This window comes from Jaculus jaculus, chromosome 10 (assembly GCF_020740685.1).
Source record: "Jaculus jaculus isolate mJacJac1 chromosome 10, mJacJac1.mat.Y.cur, whole genome shotgun sequence".
Taxonomy (NCBI): Eukaryota; Metazoa; Chordata; class Mammalia; order Rodentia; family Dipodidae; genus Jaculus; species Jaculus jaculus.
The window spans coordinates 109,262,559-109,284,021 of NC_059111.1; the positions used below are offsets into that span (position 1 = coordinate 109,262,559).

Consider the following 21,463-nt stretch of genomic DNA (forward strand, 5'->3'; position numbering starts at 1 on the left):
CGTGTGTGTGTTGGGTGTGTGTGTGACAGCTTTGCAGCTGGCAGAAAACACCTGACCAAGAGCAGCTTATGGAAGCAAAGGATTTATTTTGGCTTATAGAGTCAAGGGCAAGCTCTACGATGGCATGGGAAAACAATGGCATGAGCAGAGAGTAGACATCGCCTCCTGACAAACTGAAGTGGACAAGAGCAGTGGGAGAGTATGCCAAAATACTTAGAAGGGGAAGCTGGCTATAACACCTATAAGACTGCTGCCAAGCCGGGCGTGGTGGCGCACGCCTTTAATCCCAGCACTCGGGAGGCAGAGGTAGGAGGATCGCCGTGAGTTCGAGGCCACCCTGAGACTACATAGTGAATTCCAGGTCAGCCTGAGCCAGAGTGAGACCCTACCTCGAAAAACAAAAACAAAACAAAACAAAAAAAAAGACTGCTGCCAACAATATACTGCCTCCAGGAGGCTCTAGCTCCCAAGTTAGCACCAGCTGGGAAACAGCATTCAGACAAAAGTTTATGGAGGGGCACCTTAAACCACCATATTTCACTCCTGGCTCTCATAAACTTAAATCATACATGATATGAAATGCAATGCAGGGCTGGAGAGATGGCTTACTGGTTAAGGCAGTTGCCTGCAATCTAAAGGACCCAGGTTTTGATTCCCCAGGACCCACCTAAACCAGAGGCACAAAATAGTACAAACATCTGGAGTTTTGCAGTGGCTGGCTTTTCTTTTTGTTTTCCTTTTTTTTTTTTAAAGGGGGGGTATTACCATGGGATACTTTTTTTTTAAGATTATTTATTTATTTATTTATTTGAGAGTGACAGACACAGAGAGAAAGACAGATAGAGGGAGAGAGAGAGAATGGGCGCGCCAGGGCTTCCAGCCTCTGCAAACGAACTCCAGATGCATGCGCCCCCTTGTGCATCTGGCTAACATGGGACCTGGGGAACCGAGCCTCGAACCGGGGTCCTTAAGCTTCACAGGCAAGCGCTTAACCGCTAAACCATCTCTCCAGCCCTTAAAATTTTTAATTAAAAAAATTTTTTTAAGCAGCAGACTGTCCTTTTTTTTTTTTTTTTTTTTTTTAATGCAGGAGAGCGAGAGAGAGGTTTGGCATGGCAGGTCCTCCAGCCTCTGCAATCAAATTCCTGACATGTGTGCCCCCTTATACGCATGTGCGACCTTGCATGCCTGCATCAATGCATGTATGGCTTATGTGAGACCTGGAGTGTTGAACATGAATCAGGCTTCGCAGGCAAGCACCTTGACTGCTAAGCCATCTCTCCAGCCCCCATTCTCTATATTCCTCTCAGATATTTTTTGTTTTTTTATTTTAGAGACAGGGAGAGAATTTGTGTGCCAAGGTCTCAGCCACTGATATTGAACGCTAGATGCTTGTGCCACCTAGTGGGCAGGTGCCACCTTGCGCTTGCCTCACCTTTGTGTGTCTATTTTATTTTATTTTATTTTTTTGGTTTTTCGAGGTAGGGTCTTACTCTGGTCCGGGCTGACCTGGAATTAACTATGTAGTCTCAGGGTGGCCTCGAACTCTCAGTGATCCTCCTATCTCTGCCTCCCAAGTGCTGAGATTAAAGGCGTGCGCCACCACGCCCGGCTTGTGTGTCTATTTTACGTGGCATCTGGAGAGTCAAACATGGGTCCTTACAATTTGCAGGCAAGCACCTCAGCCACTAAACCATCTCTCTAGCCCAAGCAAAAATTTTAAGCTGCTCATGGTTTTGTATAACTTTAATCCCAGCACTCAGGAGAGAGAGGTAGGATTGCCTTGGGTTCAAGGCCACCCTGAGACTACATAGTGATTCCAGGTCAGCCTGAGCTAGAGTGAAGCCCTACCTCAAAAAACTAAAATAAATAAATAAATAATTTAAAAAATGCAATGCATTCAGTCCAACCAATACTACTGTTGCAGTCAGGTTCATATTGCTGGCAGAAATCACCAAACCAAGAGCAGCTTGTGGGGAAAAAAAGGGTTTATTTGGGCTTACATACTCAAGGGGAAGCTCCATGATGGCAAGGGAAAACAATGGCATGAGCAGAGGTTGTACATCACCTACTGGCCAACATCAAGTAGACAATAGGAACAAGAGAGTGTGCCAAGTACTTGCAAGGGGAAACTGGCTATAATATCCATAAGCCCATCCCCCCAAATACACTGCCTCCAAGAGGCGTTAATTCCCAAATCTCCATCATCTGGGAACCCAGCATTCAGAACACTTAAGTCTATGAAGGACACTTGGATCAAACGACCACATTCTGTCCCTAACTCCCATAAACTGATAATCATATGTGATATAAAATATAATGCATTCAGTCCAATTTTGAAAGTCCCCATAATTTGTATCCCAATGATGTTCAAACACCCTCATAGTCCAAGGTCTTTTAACTGAAGCATAATACCAAACAGAAAAACCATAATGACATAGAATGAACATTCACACTGCAAAAAATGGCATTGTGCATAGCAAAGAAATATTGAGCCAGTGCAAGATTTAAAACAGGATAAACATCAAACTCCGTAGCCCCAAGTCTGACAACTAACTAGTGACAATTCTCCAAGTCCAATAATTCTAACCAGTGATGAGTCTGTGGAGTTCCAATTCCGCCCCTGCAGCTCAGCTGTTCATAGTCACAGGTGTACTCCATCTGGTTCCAGCAGCTCTTCTTGGCAGCCATCCCGTAGTCCTGGCTTTCCCACTGGTTCTCCAACTACAATCCATTGGGTCTCCACAAAGGTAACCCAACAAGCCTGCTTCACATTGCCCATGGTTATTTCCAAAACACAAAACCATGTTGCAAATTCAAAGACCCTTTCTTTTCTGCATTTGTTATAGTCCATAATACCAGGTGGGCTACTAACTTGTTAATCAGGGGTGGGGGAAATAAAGCCAATTTTGAAGAACAGGACACTCCTTCACCATTCAGGCCCCTTCCAATGAGTCTGCATTTGTCTTGTCCAAATGCAGGTCCGCTGGTCCAATCTCAATGGTTGTAATCTCTCAAACAATTGTATTTGAACAGGCAGCAGTTTTGGCCCAAATATTTTATTTTTTTTTCTGTGCCATAGCCTTCTGCTCATACCAGTCCATTTCTACACCATGCAGCCCTACACAAGTTCACAGGACACAGACAGGCAGAATGCAGCAAACCTCTCACACAAACTGCTTCTAGATGAGTCCTGACAAAGTTCTTTCTCACTCTCATAAGCCAAACCTCACAGTCCCTAATTCTTACTGCATTCTGCTCGTTCAACTGACCAGAATGGTCCATAAAGCTGTACAGCACTGCAAGATGTCTGTTAGGCCAAAGTTTCAAATCCTTCCATACCTCCCTCAACTCAGAAATGACCAATGCCTCAGTCAGGTTTCTAGCACCAACAAACCCTTTCCTTTTGTACCAATTTACTCTTGCAGTTAGCTTTGTGTTGCTAGCAGAAAACACCTGATCAAGAGCAGCTTGTGGGAGGAAAGGGTTTATTTTGCTTTATAGACTGGAGGGGGGAAGCTCAATGTTCGAAGGGGAAAATGATGGCATGACAGAATGGACATCAGTAGCAGGAGAGTGTGCCAAATACTGGCAAGGGTCAGATGGCTGTAATACCCCGTGGTAGTTTAAATAGACGTCTCATAATAGATTCAGAAGTTCATTAAAGTTTATAACTTAGAGCCAGGCATGGTGGTGCATGCCTTTAATTCCAGTGCTTAGGAGGCAAAGGTAGGAGAATCGCTGTGAGTTCAAGGCTACCTTGAGACTACATTGTGAATTCCAAGTCAGCCTGGGCTACAAGGCTCTACGTTTAAAAAAAAATTATTTTGGTGGGGGCTGGAGAGATGGCTTAGCAGTTAAGCGCTTGCCTGTGAAGCCTTAAGGACCTCGGTTCGAGGCTCAATTCCCCAGGACCCACGTTAGCCATATGCACAAGGGAGCGCATGTGTCTGGAGTTCGTTTGCAGTGGCTGGAAGCCCTGGTGTGCCCATTCTTTCTCTTTCCCTCTCTCCCTCTTTCTCTCTCTGTCTGTTACTCTCAAATAAATAAAAATTTAAAAAATATATATATATATATATATATTCTTTTTTAAAAAAAAAAAGCTTGTAATTTAGGATTTCCAGCTGCCTGGCTGGGGGAGGTGTCACTGTGGATGGATCCCAGGGGCCAGCTCTAAGGTGTGTTTGAGGGATGATCTAAATTCCAGCCTACCTTATGCAGAGTATTTGAGCTCTGCCTGGGCTTCCTGTACTTGCTTGTGCTGCCGGTGGTGATATTTCTCTTTGTGTGGACCTGTGAAAGGGGGCCAGCTTCTTTTGCCATTATGGAGCATCCCCTGGATGTGTAAACTTCAATAAATCCTGTTCCTCTCATAAACTGCCTGATTTGTAAGTTCATTCCAGCATCATGAAGCTGTTTACTACAGAATTGGTACTAGGAGTGGGGTGTTGCTGCATGATGACTCTAACCATGTGGGTTTTGGTCTTTTGGAAATTTTGTTTTGGAGAAATAGTACTTGCAATTGAAGATGCCTTCCAGAGTGGTAAGCCAAGTTTTATTGACTTTCTGGTGAGATTTTGAGAATACTAAGTACAAAGAGAGTTGTATAAGGAGGCTATGCTTATGAACTTTCTAAGAAGAAGGAAAGATTAAAGAGAACTTTGTTGGAATTTCACTACTCAGGCATGGGAGCACACCTTTAATCCCAGCATTTGAGAGGCAGAGGGAGGATTACTGTGAGTTTAAGGCCACCCTGAAACTACATAGTGAATTCCAGGTGAGCCTCAGCTAGAGTGAAACTGTACCTCCAAAACGAAAAAGAAAGAAAAACAAACAAAAAAGAACTAGGCTACTGCCATAGGGTTGACTGAATCCTGCTGCCCATGTCCAGAGATTTTGATCAAAAAAATTTTTTTTTTTTGTTTGTTTCTTGAGGTAGAGTTTTACTCCATCCTAGGCTGACCTGGAATTCACCACATAGTTTCAGGGTAGCCTCGAACTCACAGCAATCCTCCTACCACTGCCTCCCAAGTGCTGGGATTAAAGGCATGTGCCACCACACCCTGTTAAGATTAAATTTTTAATAAACTGATGTGCTTGGCTAAAGATATGGAACTGAGATTTTTTTTTTTTTTTTTTTTTTGGCGGGGGTCTTCAAGGTAGGGTGTCACTCTAGCTCGGGCTGACCTGAAAGTCACTGTGTAATCTCAGGGTGGCCTCAAACAGTGATCCTCCCACCTCTGCCTTCTGACTACTGGGATTAAAGGCATGCACCACCGCGTCCAGATGGAACTGAGAAATTTAAGATTTAAAGTTACCGGGCATGGTGGCGCACGCCTTTAATCCTAGCACTTGGGAGGCAGAGGTAGGAGGATTGCCGTGAGTTCGAGGCCACCCTGAGACTACATAGTGAATCCCAGGTCAGCCTGAGCTAGTGTGAAACCTTACCCCAGGAAAAAAAAAATTTAAGCAAGTTTAAAATTACTAGCACTAATACTGGTTGCAGAAGCTGCTATTGTATAGAAGATCCTGCCATGGTTAAGGATGGCCAAAGTGCTCTACATTGAAACAATGGAAAGGATGCCTGAGGGATGACTAAATGGTAGAAATATTAAACCTTTTTGAAAGGAGCTGACTAAAAAGAAGAGACCTGCTCTTTAAGGTCATGATTATTTTGTCCCTTTTTACTGCACATCTGGTATTGGTTGCAGCAGCATGAAAAACACATGGATGGAGTGGATCATGCTGGGACACACGTGAGGCAGGGCATGATGACCCTGATGGCCCAGTGAAGCCTTCAGAAGATGTTCTGTGATTTGCAGCTGAGACTCAGGATGTTTAGATATACTAGAACTGTGCAAAGGCTACCATGGAGCACTGTTGGCTTGAGATAAAGGTTTTCTCTTGCGGGGCGTGGTGGCGCACGCCTTTAATCCCAGCACTGGAGATGCAGAGGTAGGAGGATAGCTGTGGGTTTGAGGCCACCCTGAGACTACATAGTGAATTCCAGATCAGCCTGGACTAGAGTGAGACCCCACCTCAAAAACAAATAACAAGAAAAGTTTTCTCTGGATATTAAGTTCAGCTGGAGCAGAATTGAAAAATTCAGAGACTGTCAGTCACTGGTTAGGATATAGGACTTCACCTGAAGAAGTTTCTTAAATCTCAGATAAGATTCAGGTCTTTAAAACTATTTTTAAGTTGGTAGTGACTATGAGATCTTTAAATGTGACTAAAAGCAATATACAATTTACAATCTGAGATGGTTATGAATCTATTGGGAGCCAGAAGCAAAGTGTAGTAGTTTAAATAGATGTTTCCCAATAGAGTCAAGAATTTATAAAAGCTAATAACTTTTTATATTTCCAGCTGCCTGGCTGGAGGAGGTGTTACTGTGGACAGATTCTAGGGTCCAGCTCTAAGGTGTGTTTAGGGATGATCTAAATTCCAGCCTACCTTATGCAGAGTGTTTGAGCTCTGCCTGGGCTTCTTGGAGTGTATTTGCTTGTGGTGGTATTTCTTTCTGTGTGGACCTGTGAAAGGCGACCAGCTTCTTCTGCCATTATGAAACTTGCCCCAAATCTGTAAGCTCCAAAAAATCCTGTTCCTCCCATAAACTTGTGCCTGATTTGGAAATTCATCCCAATAATATAAAGCTACTACATACCCATAAGCCTTCTGCCAGCAATGCACTGCTTCCAGGAGGCTCCAATTGACAAATTGCAGGCTGGTCATGGTGGCACACACCTTTAATCCCAGCACTTGGGAGGCAGAGGTAAGAGGATCACCATGAGTTCAAGACCACCCTGAGACTACATAGTGAATTCCAGGTCAGCCTGAACTGCAGTGAAACCTTACCTCAAAAAAAAAAAAAAAAAAAAAAAAAAAAAAAAAAAGACAGACAGAAAGAAAATTGCCACCAGCTATGGACCTAGAATTCCAAACATATAAGTTTATGGGGTCACCTGAATCAAACCACTACCCATGGAGAAAATAACTTTTCAGTTTCTATCTCTGGGCAGCCTTAGCAGTGTTATAGTTTACAGAAAGAATGAAATAAAAGACAGGGAAGGGGAAAAAATTTTTTTTTTAAAGGGCTGGAGAGATGGCTTAGCAGTTAAGGTGTTTGCCTGCAAAACCAAAGGACCCAGGTTCAACTCCCCAGGACCCACATAAGCCAGGTGAGCAAGAGTGTGTCTGGAGTTCATTTGCAGTGGCTAGAGGCCCTGACATACCTACTTTCTATCTGTCTCTTTCTCTCTTTCAAATAAATAAGTAAAAAGACATGGAAGGGCTGGAGAAATGCCTTAGTGGTAAGGCACTTGCCTGCAAAGCTAAAGGACCCAGATTCAGTTCCCAGGGATCCATGAAGGTCAGATGCACAGAGTGGCTCATGCATCTGGAGTTAATTTGCAGTGGCTAAAGGCCTTGGCATGCCCATTCTCTATCTGTCCCTCTTCTCTCTTTCTGAGATAAATAAAATAAATATCAATAAGACAAGGAAGCCAGGCATGGTGGCACGTGCATTTAATTCCGGCACTTGGGAAGCAGAGGTAGGAGGATCACCATGAGTTCAAGGCCACCCTGAGACTACATAGTCAATTCCAGGTCAGCCTGGGCTAGAGTAAGACCCTGCCTTGGAAAACCAAAAACTAACCAAACAAACAAACAAAAGCCAGAGAATATGCCTTTGTATTTTTAGTTGTGTGCTTTGGTTGCCTGAACTGAGAAAGTCTCTAGGGGCTATGGCTGTTGGGAGCAGGCCATTTTCCCTCCCAGCATATTTCCTGTAGGGCATTATAGCTGAAAATATCCTAATCCCTGGGGCTTCTTACAAGTTAACCAGGAAGTACCCTGGCCTGGTGATCTGATGAAAAAGAAAGGGAAAAAAATTCAGCTCCATAAAAGATTAATAATAATTAAGGATAAAAGTACTAGTGTGTATCAGAACTACAACTGGCCTATCACCCGGGCTGGTCTGTTCTGAAACTAAATTTTGGTGAAAAGTACACACATACACGCACACACACACACACACACACACACATATATATATATATATATTTTTTTTTTCGAGGTAGGTTCTCACTCTAGTTCAGTCTGACCTGGAATTCACTATGTAGCCTCAGCGTGGCCTTGGATTTGGTTTTCAGTGACAGGAGGCCCTGACATGCCCATACTTACTCTCTTTCCGTCTGCCTCTTTCTCTCTTTCTCACTCCCTCTCTCTCAAATTAATACAATAATATTTTTTAGAGCCAGGCATGGTGGTGTATACCTTTAGTCTCAGTATTTGGGAGGCAGAGGTAGGAGTATTATGATGAGTAGCCACCTGAAGACTACATAGTGAATTTCAGGTCAGGCTGGGCTAGAGTGAGACCCTACCTCAAAAAAGAAAAAAAATATATTTTACAGAGGAGAGAGAGGGAGCAAGAGAGACAGAGATAATGGGCATGCTAGAATGCTAGAGCCTCTTGTTGCTGCAAATGAATTCCAGATTCATGTACCCCTTTGTGCTTCTGGATTTATGTGGGTACTATGGTCAAAAATTACCATATCCTCTTTAATCCCAGCACTTGGGAGGCAGAGGTAGGAGGATCTCCGAGAGTTCGAGGCCACCCTGAGACTACATAGTGAATTCCAGGTCAGCCTGAGCCAGAGTGAGACCCTACCTCGAAAAACCAAAAAAAAAATATATATATATATTACCATATCCTAACTACTAAAACTCATTTGTCAGGTTTCTTGGGCCCAAGGTTTTATTTTAATTTTATTTTTTGTTTTGTCTTTGAGGCAGGGTTTCACTCTAGACTCACAGGGATCTACCTATCTCAGCCTCCTGATTGCTGAGGCTAAAGACTGTGAGTTACTATATCCAGCCAAGGTTTTATCTAATGCCAGGAGGCTGGTGGGATCCAAACCAACGGGACAGTAGCCTTGGAACCCTGAGGAAGGACATTAAGAACTTCCAGAAAGTGGAGCACCCCACGACTCAAGGTGTCTTGAGCCTATGTGATAACTAAGGAGCAGATGGCAATAACAGGTGCTTGTGCCACTTTTGGTTTGGGACTTGAACCTGGGCCAGCAGACTTTGTAAATAAGTGCCTTTAACCACTGAGCTATTGTACGCCTTTGGGTCTGGATTTTATGCCAAGCTATGAAGGTTCTCTGGGAGTGCCTGTAGAAACTCCTTAAGGGAAGTAAGGTTTGTTTGGATTGTTACACACACACACTCCCCACCAGCCTCACCTTCCAGGGTAGTGGCTTGAGAGAGTTCTCATTCCTCATCCCAGCCCTGGGTTAGTAGGTGTAGTCAACTTCCTTAACATAAATAGGGATTATCTGGTCCTGGGCACACCTGTTGGGAAGACTGGACAAGAGAGGCAGTTTTGTTGAAATCTGACAGCACCAGAATGCTCAATGAGTGTGACATGTCTGTCACACCCTCCAAAGCTGACGGAAGATTGTGGAAGAGGTGACAGGATTTATGAACCAAAGGATGGGGAGTTTTTGGTTTTTGTTTTAAAATTTCTTCTCTGAGGTAAATTCTCCCTTAAGCTCAGACTGTCCTAGAATTCACTATGTAGCCTCTGGGTGGCCTTGAACTCACAGCGATCCTCCTACCTCTGCCTCCCGAGTGCTGGGATTAAAGGTGTGTGCCACCATGACCAGTGGGAGTTGTGTTTTGTCATGCTGTCGTCTACCTAGACTATAGAGTGAGACCCTATCTCAAAAACAACAAAAGAACTGGAGGGATGGCTTCATGGTTAAGGCACTTACTTGCCTGGGAAAGCCTAAGGACCCAGGTTCTATTCCCCAGGACCCACATAAACCAGATGCATGTGGTGCATGTGTCTGGAGTTAGTTTGCAGTGCCTAGAGGCTCTAGTGTGCCCATTCTTTCTCCCTCTCTCTCTCAAATAAATAAATAAATAAAAATTTAAAAAAATTATGTAACAGTAGCAATATTCTTTAAAAAAAAATCAAAGCCGGGTGTGGTGGCACACGCCTTTAACCCCAGTACTTGGAGGCAGAGATAGGATCGCCATGAGTTCTAGGCCACCCTGGGACTCCATAGTGAATTCCAGGTCAGCCTGGGCTAGAGTGAGACCCTACCTTGCAAAAAAGAAAAAGAAAAAAGAAAGAGAAAAACAAAACCCCACAAACATAAGCCGGGCATGGTGGTGCACGTCTTTAAATCACAGCACTTAGGAGGCAGCGGTAGGAGGATCACCATAAGTTCGATACCATCCTGAGACTCCATAGTGAATTCCAGGTCAGCCTGGGTTAGAGAGAAACCCTATCTCGGGGGAAAAAAAAAAATACCACAAACAGACCAGGGTGTGGTGGCACACGCCTTTAATCCCAGCACTCAGGAAGCAGCGGTAGGAGGATCAGCCTGAGTTCAAGGCCACCCTCAGACTACATAGTGACTTCCGGGTCAGCCTGAGCTAGAATGAAATCCTTCCTCAAAAAAAAAAAAAATTATTTGAGAAGAGAAAGAGACAGAGAATGGACTCACCCGTGCCTCTAACCCTGCAAAGCAATTCCAGATACATGCACCACCTGGGGAATAGAACCCGTGTTGTTTGGCTTTAGCAGGCAAGGACCTTAACCATCTCTCCAGCCCTCCAGATTCTTGTTTGTAGTCATAGTTTATCAGTATTTTATAATCTTTTTTTTTTTTTATTGTTTTTTTCAAGGTAGGGTTTCACTCTAGCCCAAGGCTGACCTGCAATTCAGTATGTAGTCTCAGGGTGATCTCGGCCTCGGGGTGGATCCTCCTACCTCAACCTCCCAAGTGCTGAGCACTGAAGGCGCAGCCACCACGCCCGGCTCCGTAACTTTTTATTTTAAAGGAAACTAAACTCTTAGTTCTTTCCATTTGTCCTGGAAACCCCGAAGCAGAGCTTAAACGTCTCTGAGTTTGTCCCAACTCCCGCTTTAGGCCCCACATACTCCCTTGGGACGGCCGGGGGCGGGGAGCCGCGCAGGTGTCTGCTCCCCAAGTCTCCACAGTTGCCCCGCGGGCTGAGCGGGCTGGCCGGCGGCCGACTCGGGGGGCCGGGCGGGCCGGGGCGGGGCGGGAAGGGCGCTTCTGGGACGCGGCGGGCGTCGCGGCGGCCAGGCTCGCGGCCCGCGCGGGCGCGGGGAGCTCGGGCGCGGAAGGCCGCGGGGCGGCGGCCGCGGCGTGCGGTGGGTCCTGCGGGCTGCAGGGGGCGCTGCGCACGCCCCGGGGCGCGGCCGCCCGGCGCGGACCTTTTTTTTTTTTTTTTTTTTTTTAAAGGGCCAGCGGGGCACGTGGCTGCGCGCTGAGCTCGCGGCCGCCCCGCAGCAGCTCCGAGGCTGGGCGGCTCCCGCTCCGCTACCTCCCACGCCGCCGCCGCCGTCCGCGCCAGGCCCGGCGGAGGAACCGGACAGCAGCCATGGCGCAAGCGGAGCCCGTCCGGGTAAGCGACCGCCCCGGGCCGTGGACGCCGCGCGGGCAGGGCCGCCGCGGGCGCGAGGGTCTTCGGCCCACCCGGCCGCGGAAAGCGGCCGCCGCCCCGGCTCGGCCTTCGGCCCGCGGCCTGCTCCGAGCCCCCGGCCTCCTGCAGAGCCGCGCGGAGGCCACCGGCGGGCGGGCGGCCCAGATATCGCGGGCCAGGCGGGCGGCGCCCCGACGGCGGGCGACCGCGAGCTGCTCGGTCCGCAGCCCCGCCAGGCCCGGCCGTTCCTGGGCCCGAGGACGACGCGGGGCCTTGCGCTCCCGAGTCGGGCGCCGTTCATTGTTTCCTGTGCGGCCCCGCTGCCTGGAGCGGGCACCGAGGGCACGGTGGCCTCCCCGCCCGACAGCCGAAATGACGGTGGCTGAAGGGGCCCACCGAAGGGCGCTTGTCAGGTGGGATGGCTGGGACCCCGGGCAGGACTTTGGAAAAAAGAATACTTTTGAAATGCCTGCTTGTTCTTGTATTTAAGGGACCGCCACGGATCGCTGTCTGCGACAGGTTATTTGTATTTAATCGTTATTGATGATTAAAAAAAAAAATTACGGGCTGCAGAGATGGCTTAGCGGTTACGGCGTTGCCTGCAAAAAGCTAAAAGGCCTGGGTTCGATTCCTCAGGAACCACGTAAGCCAGAAACACCAGGGGAACACCAGGGGGCGCTTGCGTCTTGAGTTCCTTTGCAGTGGCTGTAGGCCCTGGTGCATTCATTCTTTCTCTTTCTTTTTCAAGAAAATAAAATACGTTAAAAAAAAAAAAAGAGATTAGCAGGTTTAAGCTTGGCAGTGGCGCAGAGGTAGGAGGATCATAGTGAGTTCGAGGCCACCCTGAGGCTACATAGTGCATTCCAGGTCAGCCTGATCTAGAGTGAGATTCTACCTCGAAAAACCAAACAAGCAACTTTAGCAGTTTTGGAATGTTAGCTTTATAGCGTTAAGTACAACACATTTCAAGGAAAATAATCTCTAAAGCATATGGACATGCCAGAACACTCCTTGTAGAGTCCTACAGGTGGTATCTGCTATTAACACATCTCCACAGTTTCTAAAGCCTTTGGTTTCCTGGGTGCTTTTTGAGAGGTACCTACTCCCCTCATTTATTTTCTTCCTAGTCCAGGCTGACCTGGAATTCACCATGTTGTCTCAGGTGGCTTCAAACTCACATTGATCCTCCTACCTCTGCCTCCCAAGTGCTGGGATTAAAGACACCACCTTGCCTGGCAGGTCTTACTCTAACCTAACTATGTTGTCACTGACCTCATACTAACTCATGGTAATTCTACTGCCTCAGCAGGAGGTGGTGTGATTACATGTATGTGCCACCATGCCTGGCATTTGATGTGGACATTTAAAAATTATTTAATATTTATTTATTTGTAAGGAGAGAGAGAATGGGCATACCAGGGCCTCCAGTCACTGCAAATGAATACCAGATGTATGCGCCACTTTGTGCATCTGGTTTTACATGGGTACTGGCAGAACAGGCCCAGGTCGTTAGGCTTTGCAAGCAAACACCTTAATTGCCAAGCCATTTCTCCAGCCCCCCCCCAACCCCCTGAAAAATTATTTGTGTGTGTGTGTGTTTGTGTGTATGGGCATGTCAGGGTCTCTACAAACAGAATAACATGCCTGCACGGCTTTCTGCCTCCGGCTTTACCTGGTTGGCTGGTAGGAAATGAAGTTGGGCCTGCAGGCTTTGCAAAGTGCCTTTAACTGCTGAGCCACTTCTCCAGCCCATGTGGTGGACATTTTGATGTTATGATTCTCTTTTCTCTCATGAGCAGATTCCAGGGAGAGACCAGCCAATTAGCGACCAGAGGCCTCCCGCCCCTTCTCCTTCGCTCCAGCCAGAGGCCGAGAGGAGCTCATACCTGTACTCCACCGAGATCACCCTGTGGACTGTCGTGGCCGCTATTCAGGCCTTGGAGCGGAAAGTGGATTCCTGTGTGGCGCGCTTGCTGACCCTGGAGGGGCGCTTCGGGACAGCAGAGAAGAAGCTGGCCGACTGTGAGAAGACAGCTGTGGAGTTTGGCAATCTGCTGGAGGGCAAGTGGGCCGTGCTGGGCACCCTGCTGCAGGAGTACGGGCTGCTGCAGCGGCGGCTCGAGAATGCGGAGAACCTGCTGCGCAACAGGAACTTCTGGATCCTGCGGCTGCCCCCCGGCAGCAAGGGCGAGGTCCCCAAGGTACAGCCTTTGGGTGTCCTAAGGTGAGGAGGCTGAGGGTCCATGCCTTTAGGCGTGTGGGTGAGTGTGACCCTGTGGTTCCAGGTGCCCGTGACCTTTGATGATGTGGCCGTGTATTTCTCTGAGTTGGAGTGGGGCAAGCTGGAGGACTGGCAGAAGGAACTCTACAAGCATGTGATGAGGGGCAACTACGAGACGCTGGTCTCTCTGGGTAAGGCTAAGGGGGAGCATCTGTCTCCCACCCCCAAGGTTGGCTTCCCGTAGTCCTTGTCTTTGCTTGACCTCCCCATTCGTTCTGTATACAGATTATGCCATCTCCAAACCAGACCTACTCACCCGGATAGAGAGGGGAGAGGAGCCTTGTCCTGAAGAACCCTGGAGCCAAGAGAAGGGGAGTGCAGAGGAGGCAGCCCGCACAGGGGAGCCAGACACTGGTGAGTGTGAACACGGGGTGTACTTTACCATTTGGGAACTGGGAAGGCACACAGGCACTTAACCTTGTCTGTGCAATAGTTGTTACAAATTTTTGGCATTACTTCTTATCTTTTTATAAAAGATGTATCTTTTATATTGTATGTAGTTTTTGTTGTTTTGAGGTTTTTTATTTATTTATTTTATATTTTATTTATGGATTTATTGATTTGAGAGCGAGAGAGAAAGAGGGGCAGAGAGAGAGAGAGAGAGAATGGGCGTGCCAGGGCCTCCAGCCACTGCAGACGAACTCCATATACATGCACCACCTTGTGCATCTGGCTTATGTGGGTCCTGGGGAGTTGAATCGAGGTCTTTTGGATTTGCAGGTAAATGCCTTAATTGCTAAGCCATGTCTGCAGCCCCTTTTAAAAGTTTTTATTTGTGAGTGAGAGAGAGAATGGCCACTGCAAATGAACTCCATATGCATGTGCCACTTTGTGCATCTGGCTTTATGTGGGGAATCAAATCCAGGCTGGCAGGCTTTGCAAGCAAGCTCTTTTAACTGTTGAGCTATTTCCCTAGTCCCCCGCCCCCCCCCTTTTTGTTTTTTGAGGTAGGGTCTCACTCTAGCCCAGGCTGACCTGAAATTCATTATGTAGTCTTAGGGTGGCCTTGAACTCACATTGATCCTCCTCCCAAGTGTCTTTTCACTGGGACCTATTCTTTCTTTCTCTGTCTGTGTGTATGTCTCTCTTTGCTTGCAGAGAAAGAAAAAGAAGAAGAAAGAGAAAAAAAAAAAACTAAGCACGGGGGCACAGACCTGTAGTCCCAGCAAACAAAGAAACAAATGGGGCACGGAGCTCCGTTTCTTGTGGGAAGGGTGCTTATTCTCATCTGGAGGGTTCCCCACTTCACAACCACAGTGATAACTGGTTGTTAAGGCTGTGCCAGGAGACAACCCCAGGCTAACTAGGAGTAGGGATGTAGAGTGAAGAGTAGTCTTCCAGAGATTTATCTCTGGCTCCAAAGACCACATCTTCCCTATGGGTTTCTGCTGTGCCATGTGTCCCTGGTGCTATGGGGAGCAGTTTATGGGGGGACCCCATGCACCATAATAGTTGATGGCACAGGCAACCTGGTCTGTTTCCTCTCAGCCATAAACAGCCAGAGTCTTGACCTGTCTGGCACTGTCAGGTGAATTACTGTGCTTTGCAGAGTCCTTGTGCCTATAGAGGCTTTATACAAGAATCTAGCTGCTGACTAATGGACAAAGCCACCTTATCCAACCTTATTTTTGGTCTGTTATTCCAGGGACTCAGCATTTAGCCACTCTACAGGGAGTCTCTGATTACTGGTTAGCAGACTTGGTGTTGTGCTCAGTGTCACTGGCTTGTGTTCCCAGGCCTCCCTCCATGTCCAGAGCGGGCCCCTAGCCCAGCCAGTCCTGCCCAGGAGGAGCCAAAGGAAGGGCAGGTCCCTGAGCAGCAGCCAGAAGGAGAAGCAAGAATGAGTCCACCTGGGCCGAGTACTGGTGAGTGAGGGCAGCTGGAAAGCGGTGAGAGTGGTACCTAGAAGTGCACAGGCACCAGACCCCATGGCACTGGGATGCAGTGGGGCTGTGCCGAGCAGGCTCTTGGGAAATGGGTACCCAAGAGCCTGCTCAGCGCAGCCCCACTGGTACCCAAGATCAGTCTCAGAGAAGGTAGGTTTAGTATCTTCAGTGCCCACAAATGTCTGAATAGTACTGTTGGGCACACCTGTCTGGTAGGAGTATGGATTGGGCCTCCGGGGATTTCTTTTTTCTTTTCTTTTTCTTCTCTACCATCAGGAGTATATTCAGGCATCCCTCCTGAGATTTTTTTCCCAGTGATTTTATTTTAGTCCCTTTTTCACCTTAGGCAGGGTCTTACTCTAGCCAGGCTGACCTGGAACTTACTCTGTAGCCCCAGGCTGGCCTCGAACTTACAGCAAACCTACCTCAGCCTCTCGAATGTTGGGATTAAAGGTGTAATGTCACCATGTCTGGCTTGCTTACTGTGATTTCTTACATCAGTGTGGCTATGTATGTCACCAGTGTGGCACTGGGCTGACATGGTACAGTTTCTTGTTTGTTTTTCTTTTCATGTTTTGGTTTTTTGAGGTAGGGTCTCACTCTAGTCCAGGCTGACCTGAAATTCACTCTGTATTCTCAGAGTGGCCTCGAACTCACAGTGATCTTCCTGCCTCTGCCTCCTGAGTGCTGGGATTAAAGGCGTGCGCCACCACGCCTGACTTCTTTTTCTTTTTTTTTTTTTTTTTTTTTTTGGTTTTTTTTTGAGGTAGGGTCTCACTCTAGTCCAGGCTGACCTGGAATTCACTATGTATTCTCAGGGTGGCCTCGAACTCATGGCGATCCACCTACCTCTGCCTCCCAAGTGCTGGGATTAAAGGCGTGCGCCACCACGCCCGGCTTTTTTCTTTTTCTTTTTTTAAGGCAGGGTCTCACTCTAGTGCAGGCCAACCTGGAACTTTCTCTGTAGCCCATGCTGGCCTGGAACTCACAGTGATGTTACCTCAGCCTCTGGGAATAAAGATGTGGGCTACCATGCCCAGCTTTCTTAGTATACTTTTTGAAGACCTGTTGGGGGCTCTGGCTTCAGTCACGCCTCCAGCATTCTGAATCTGCTTCTATTTACAGGCAGTTCCTGCCTGTCCTTATTTGAGGCTAGACTCAGAGGACATTGAGTGTAGGATTTGTCCACTGATCCTCACAGCCTTGTGCTCTGGCTAGACTGGCTCGCCCTGCTCCTGTCCTTGTTGCTGACCTCACTTCTAGTCTTATTGCCTTCTCCCCTGTGGTTTCTTTGTTATCTCTCCCAACTGCACATGACTTCCCACAGATGGAAGTGACATCCCTTCCTCTCTCTGTTCTTCCTTCCCAGCCAGCCTGTAATCTTGGGCTCTGCTCATGAAATTTGTGAGGTGAGACCTCAGGTACCAATTACAGACCTGGGACTTTGCCCCAGGGCTGCCCCAAACCCTCTGATGCTAACAAGGATGACAGTTAGATGTGAAGGGACAAGTTATGATGCCAGGCCTGCATGGGGCTGGGGCTGTGGCCTTCATAGCTCTCTTCTCACCACAGAAGCCTTTCAGATTGAATCCTGGGGTCCTCTTCCTGGTAGATCCTTTAGCATGTCCTGTTGGGTTGGTAGTCATGCACCCTCTGAAACCCGTCAGGAAAGGCTCTCATCTGATTCTCCCTCTCCCAGGGCCTCCAGTAAGCACCAGAATTTTGTCCTCAATTAAACAGGAGGGAGAATCTTCAGAGGGTGAATTGCCAGCCTCTGCTCCTACAGATAGCCTGCCTGCTGGTGTGGGGCCAGGTGAGTGAAGGGAGTAGACAGCTCAGGACCTGTTGGGAGTGAGAAGGTACTGCTGGTGGGATTCATCAAGGGGCTTCCTCCTGAGGGCAAGCCCTCCCCCCTGCTCCAGGTGTGTCCCTAGGGGTTATGTGGAGCTGGTCAGCCTGTCATACAATTTTCCCTGTAGTGAACTGGCTTGGCTGGGAAATGGTTTGTGGCCAGCTGCAGCTTCACAGTAACTGTGTGAGGTTACTTGGCCCACAGCATTGGCATTTTGCATGGGTTGGCCTATAGTTTAAGTATACTATATGTCCCTCTGCTTCTCTGATAGTGCTGAGGGCCAGGACCCTTGATTCCTTGCCTTAGGAAACCTGAGCGCATGCCTCAGGACCACTGGTTGCCTTTGTCTGTGCTTTTCACTGCTCTTAGTCCCCAAAGCCCCACAGAAGGCCCAAGCCCTAGGCGCAGTGTGGGCACTTGGTGGGCTTTGGTTGATTTGTCAGGTATGAGTGACTCAGAGGATGGATAAGTTACTTGCCTGCCCAAGACCCTTGTATTCATTGAATTTTTAGGAATATTTTTTAAGGCAGAATCTCAGTCGGTGGCTGGTCTTAAACTTGGTGGCAGACAGTTCTCAGGTCATCACAGCTCTTAGGGTTCTGGCAGCATATCTCACTGCCCAGGGTCCTGCCTCAGCTCCCCAGTGCTGGGATTATAGCCCATACATGTAGCCCCAAAGAAGCTTCTTTTTATTTATTTAGGTTTTTCGAGGTAGGGTGTTACTCTAGCCCAGGCTGACCTTGAATTCATTATGTAGTCTCAGGGTGGCCTCAAACTCAAGGTGATCCTTCTACCTCTACCTCCCGAGTGCTGGGATTAAAGGCATGTGCCACCACACCCGGCTTCAAAGAAGCTTTGTACATACATACACACACACACACACACACACACACATATATTTTTTTTTTCTTATTTGAGAGAGAGAGAGAGAGAGAGAGAGAGAGAGAGAGGCAGGCATCCACTGCAAATGAACTCCAGACGTAAGCGCCACCTTGTGCATCTGGCTTTATGTGGGTCCTGGGGAATCGAACTGGGGTCCTTCGGCTTTGCAGGCAAGCACCTTAACTGCTAAGCCATTTCTCCTTTCTTCCCATCTATCTCAGCCCAGATCCATTCTTATCTCTGACCCTGAATGTTCCCTGGCTCCTGGCTTTGCAGCTTTCTCTCTTTGCTGCTCTTTGCTTAGCTTCCAGGAATGAGGCGTAAGACCGCAAACAAGGTTGAACAGCACAGGTGGCTTCCCGTGATGTCTGTGCAGCACCCCTGACCCACTGCATATGCACTTGGAGGCAAAAAGATTCAGGGGAGGTGGGAGCAGTGCTGATCCTGGAAGCAAGACTTGGATTGAGTGGGCTGGAGCCATGTGGTCCACTTCAACCAATGTAGATTCCTTTGCCAGGTGGTGGTGTGGCCATCAAGACAGAAGCAGTATCTGAGGACGAGATGGTGTCTGAGCAGCTCCTCCTGGAGTCCCGGAGCCAGCCCAAGTGTAGAATCCCCAAAGGGCCCAGGACTAGAGGCCCCAGGCAACATCATGCAAAGAGTGTGGCTGGGGGACAGGTGGGGGACCCGCCCAAGACAGCAGGGGCTGTGGGGGAGCCAGCCCGCGTCCTTCCACGACCACGGGAGCGGGTGTTCCCCTGCCCTGAGTGTGGGCAGAGTTTCCGCTTAAAGATTAATCTGATAATCCATCAGCGGACTCATGTGGAGGAGGAACACAGGGAGGTTTGGGATGCTTCTCCCCTCAGATTGGGGGAAGACCAAACCACACTGGAACCAGGAGAGGTGGTAGTGCCCGGCCCTGTCATCCGTTGGATACCTGAGGAGCCCACGCGACACCGCTCCCTGGCAAGCCGTGCCTTTATGGGGCAGAGACCAGCAGCCACCAAAGTGTACCACTGCAGTGAATGCCTGCGCTTCTTCCAGAAGCGGAAGAGCCTGCTGCTGCACCAGCGCCTGCATACGGGCAACAGCCAGGGCCGGCCTGCCTGTCCCTACTGTGGCAAGACCTTCCGCAGGCCCTCAGACCTCTTCCGTCACCAGCGCATACACACTGGCGAGCGGCCCTACCAGTGTCCGCAGTGTGGCCGGGCCTTCAACCGGAACCACCACCTGGCTGTGCACATGCAGACCCATGCCCGAGGCCAGGCAGGCCTGCGCTTACTCATGTCCTCTGCCAGTCAGGGAAGTCCATTCTTGCAGGATCCTAGCTCTGCAGAGGAGGGCTGACACGCAGGAGCCTGCCAGAACATGCTCTGATTCTCCTGGGTACCCTGACAAGACCGTCACTCCATCTTGAGGCTTTTCCCTTGTGCCTGACCTGCTGCTAGTCCCTCATTCTGGGATGGCTTTGGAGAGTCTTTTCATTCTAATGGGAAGAAGCAACATTTTTGGTGACGGTGTGTATATGTGTGTGTGACAGGGTGCCTGTATTTCCTAATTCCTGTGTCACCCTTGCCTGCCTTTTGTATTTTCCTGACTTGTGAAGGATTCCTTAAGGTTTAAGAGATGCTCATTTTTGGTGCACCCTTTGGGTGGTACCAGTTAGGAGGAGAGACTGTGTCCCTTTCAAGATAGGGCCATAGATTGCTGAGACAGCCTTGGATTGGATAGTGTGTAGTCCATTTGAGAAAAAAACAGAGTAGACAGGTGGCCAAGGGGAGGAAATTTTCATTTTTTATTGTTACTTTGGGACACTCCCCTTCTTAGTGAATCTGGAAGTATTGTGCAATAGGGAGAGCTGAGGGGCAAGAATTTTCTGCCAGCTCCTCCATGTGAGGCTGATTGAGTGAGTGTGACCTGCTATGGGCTTTGATGGAGAAGCCTGGGCTACTGTCCTGGAAGCACAGCATCTCACAGGTGTGCTGACTGGCCCAGGGCGGCTGGTGGTCTTAGTTCTTCCCCACAGGCGGTCTTCTTCGTTACATTCCCTGTGAATTGAGAGGGAAATGGAAGTCACAGATGGGCTAACAGTGTGGTTGACCCACTGATTGGACCTACTGAGATGCCTTTCCAAGCTGTAGCACCATCCTAGAAAGGCTTTCCCTTAGACAAAGACCCAAGTCTCAAGGAGGCTAGTTAGCCAACCTGGACTCATTAGTAAAAGGTTTTGAGCTTTGGGGCCCAAGCTGGTCTCAGAGGTCTGGGGAATCCCCCCCCCCCTTCAGTTTGGGGCTTTGCTCTCCCTTGTTGGTCTCCAGCACTTTTCTAGGCATAAGCCCTCACAAAGGACCTTCTTTTTGGGGAGTAGAAGTTCCCCTAGGTTCTGGGAGGTAAGATTTAGCCACTGGGCTGGTACCCCATGGACTCTTTTACCAAAGCACAGTTCTAATGGAAGTTCAGGCAATAATTTCTACCACGTGGAATCTTCAAGATGGTTCCTTGTACCTCTTAGTCACACACTACCCTTGGTGTGGGTGCTTCTGAAGCTGGGGCACTTCCCCACCCCCAATTCTCCTCATTGCTGTCTTGTGTGACATCCAGAGGCCAGGGCACATTCAGGCCTGCTCCTGGGTGCTTGCTGTGTAACTTCCTGATGCCCTTCTGACCTTCACTGTTCCACAGTTCAGCCCTGATTCTGGCGAGGCACCACCTCCTGTGCTGTGGATCCTACAGGTGTGCCTTCCCAGCCTTTGTGCCCCGCCAACAGTACTCAACCCCACGTGGCACAAGGGTAGCTTCTCCGAGCTTGTCAGCTGCAAGACCTCTTAGGTGTTCACTGAGTTTGGCAGAGATAACTAAGCTTCTAGGCCTGATTTTCTAATACTAAACGCCCTCTGTAAGCAACAGGTACTCTGTACTCATAAGCACAAGGTTCAGGTGTGTGCTTTTCATTTTTTCTTTTTGTTTTGGTTTGAGGCAAGATCTCACTCTTGAAACTCACTCTGTAGTCCAGGCTGGCCTGGATTCCTCTGACCTCAGCCTCTGAAGTGTTGGGATTAAAGGCGCTAGTAACCACATTTCTTTTTTTTTTTTTTT

At 48.5% G+C, this 21,463-nt stretch overlaps 1 protein-coding gene across 1 annotated transcript; it reads left to right on the forward strand.

Annotated features, from left to right (window-relative positions):
- The first annotated feature begins 11,351 nt into the window (after positions 1–11,351).
- LOC101605207 (zinc finger protein 783) lies at positions 11,352–21,427 on the forward strand. Its single transcript, XM_045161035.1, has 6 exons — positions 11,352–11,448; positions 13,266–13,667; positions 13,752–13,878; positions 13,973–14,101; positions 15,484–15,612; positions 18,885–21,427. The coding sequence occupies exons 1-6, from the start codon at positions 11,425–11,427 to the stop codon at positions 19,712–19,714; spliced, it is 1,641 nt and encodes a 546-aa protein (XP_045016970.1). The 5' UTR covers positions 11,352–11,424; the 3' UTR covers positions 19,715–21,427.
- Positions 21,428–21,463: the final 36 nt, after the last annotated feature.

What these genes read in the sequence shown, in the direction of transcription:
- LOC101605207 (XM_045161035.1), top strand. Translation starts at nt 11,425, where the DNA reads ATGGCGCAAGCGGAGCCCGTCCGG. An exon ending in GCAAGGGCGAGGTCCCCAAG is followed by an intron (nt 13,668 to 13,751) that starts GTACAGCCTTTG and finishes CTGTGGTTCCAG; the next exon opens with GTGCCCGTGACCTTTGATGA. An exon ending in CACAGGGGAGCCAGACACTG is followed by an intron (nt 14,102 to 15,483) that starts GTGAGTGTGAAC and finishes TTGTGTTCCCAG; the next exon opens with GCCTCCCTCCATGTCCAGAG.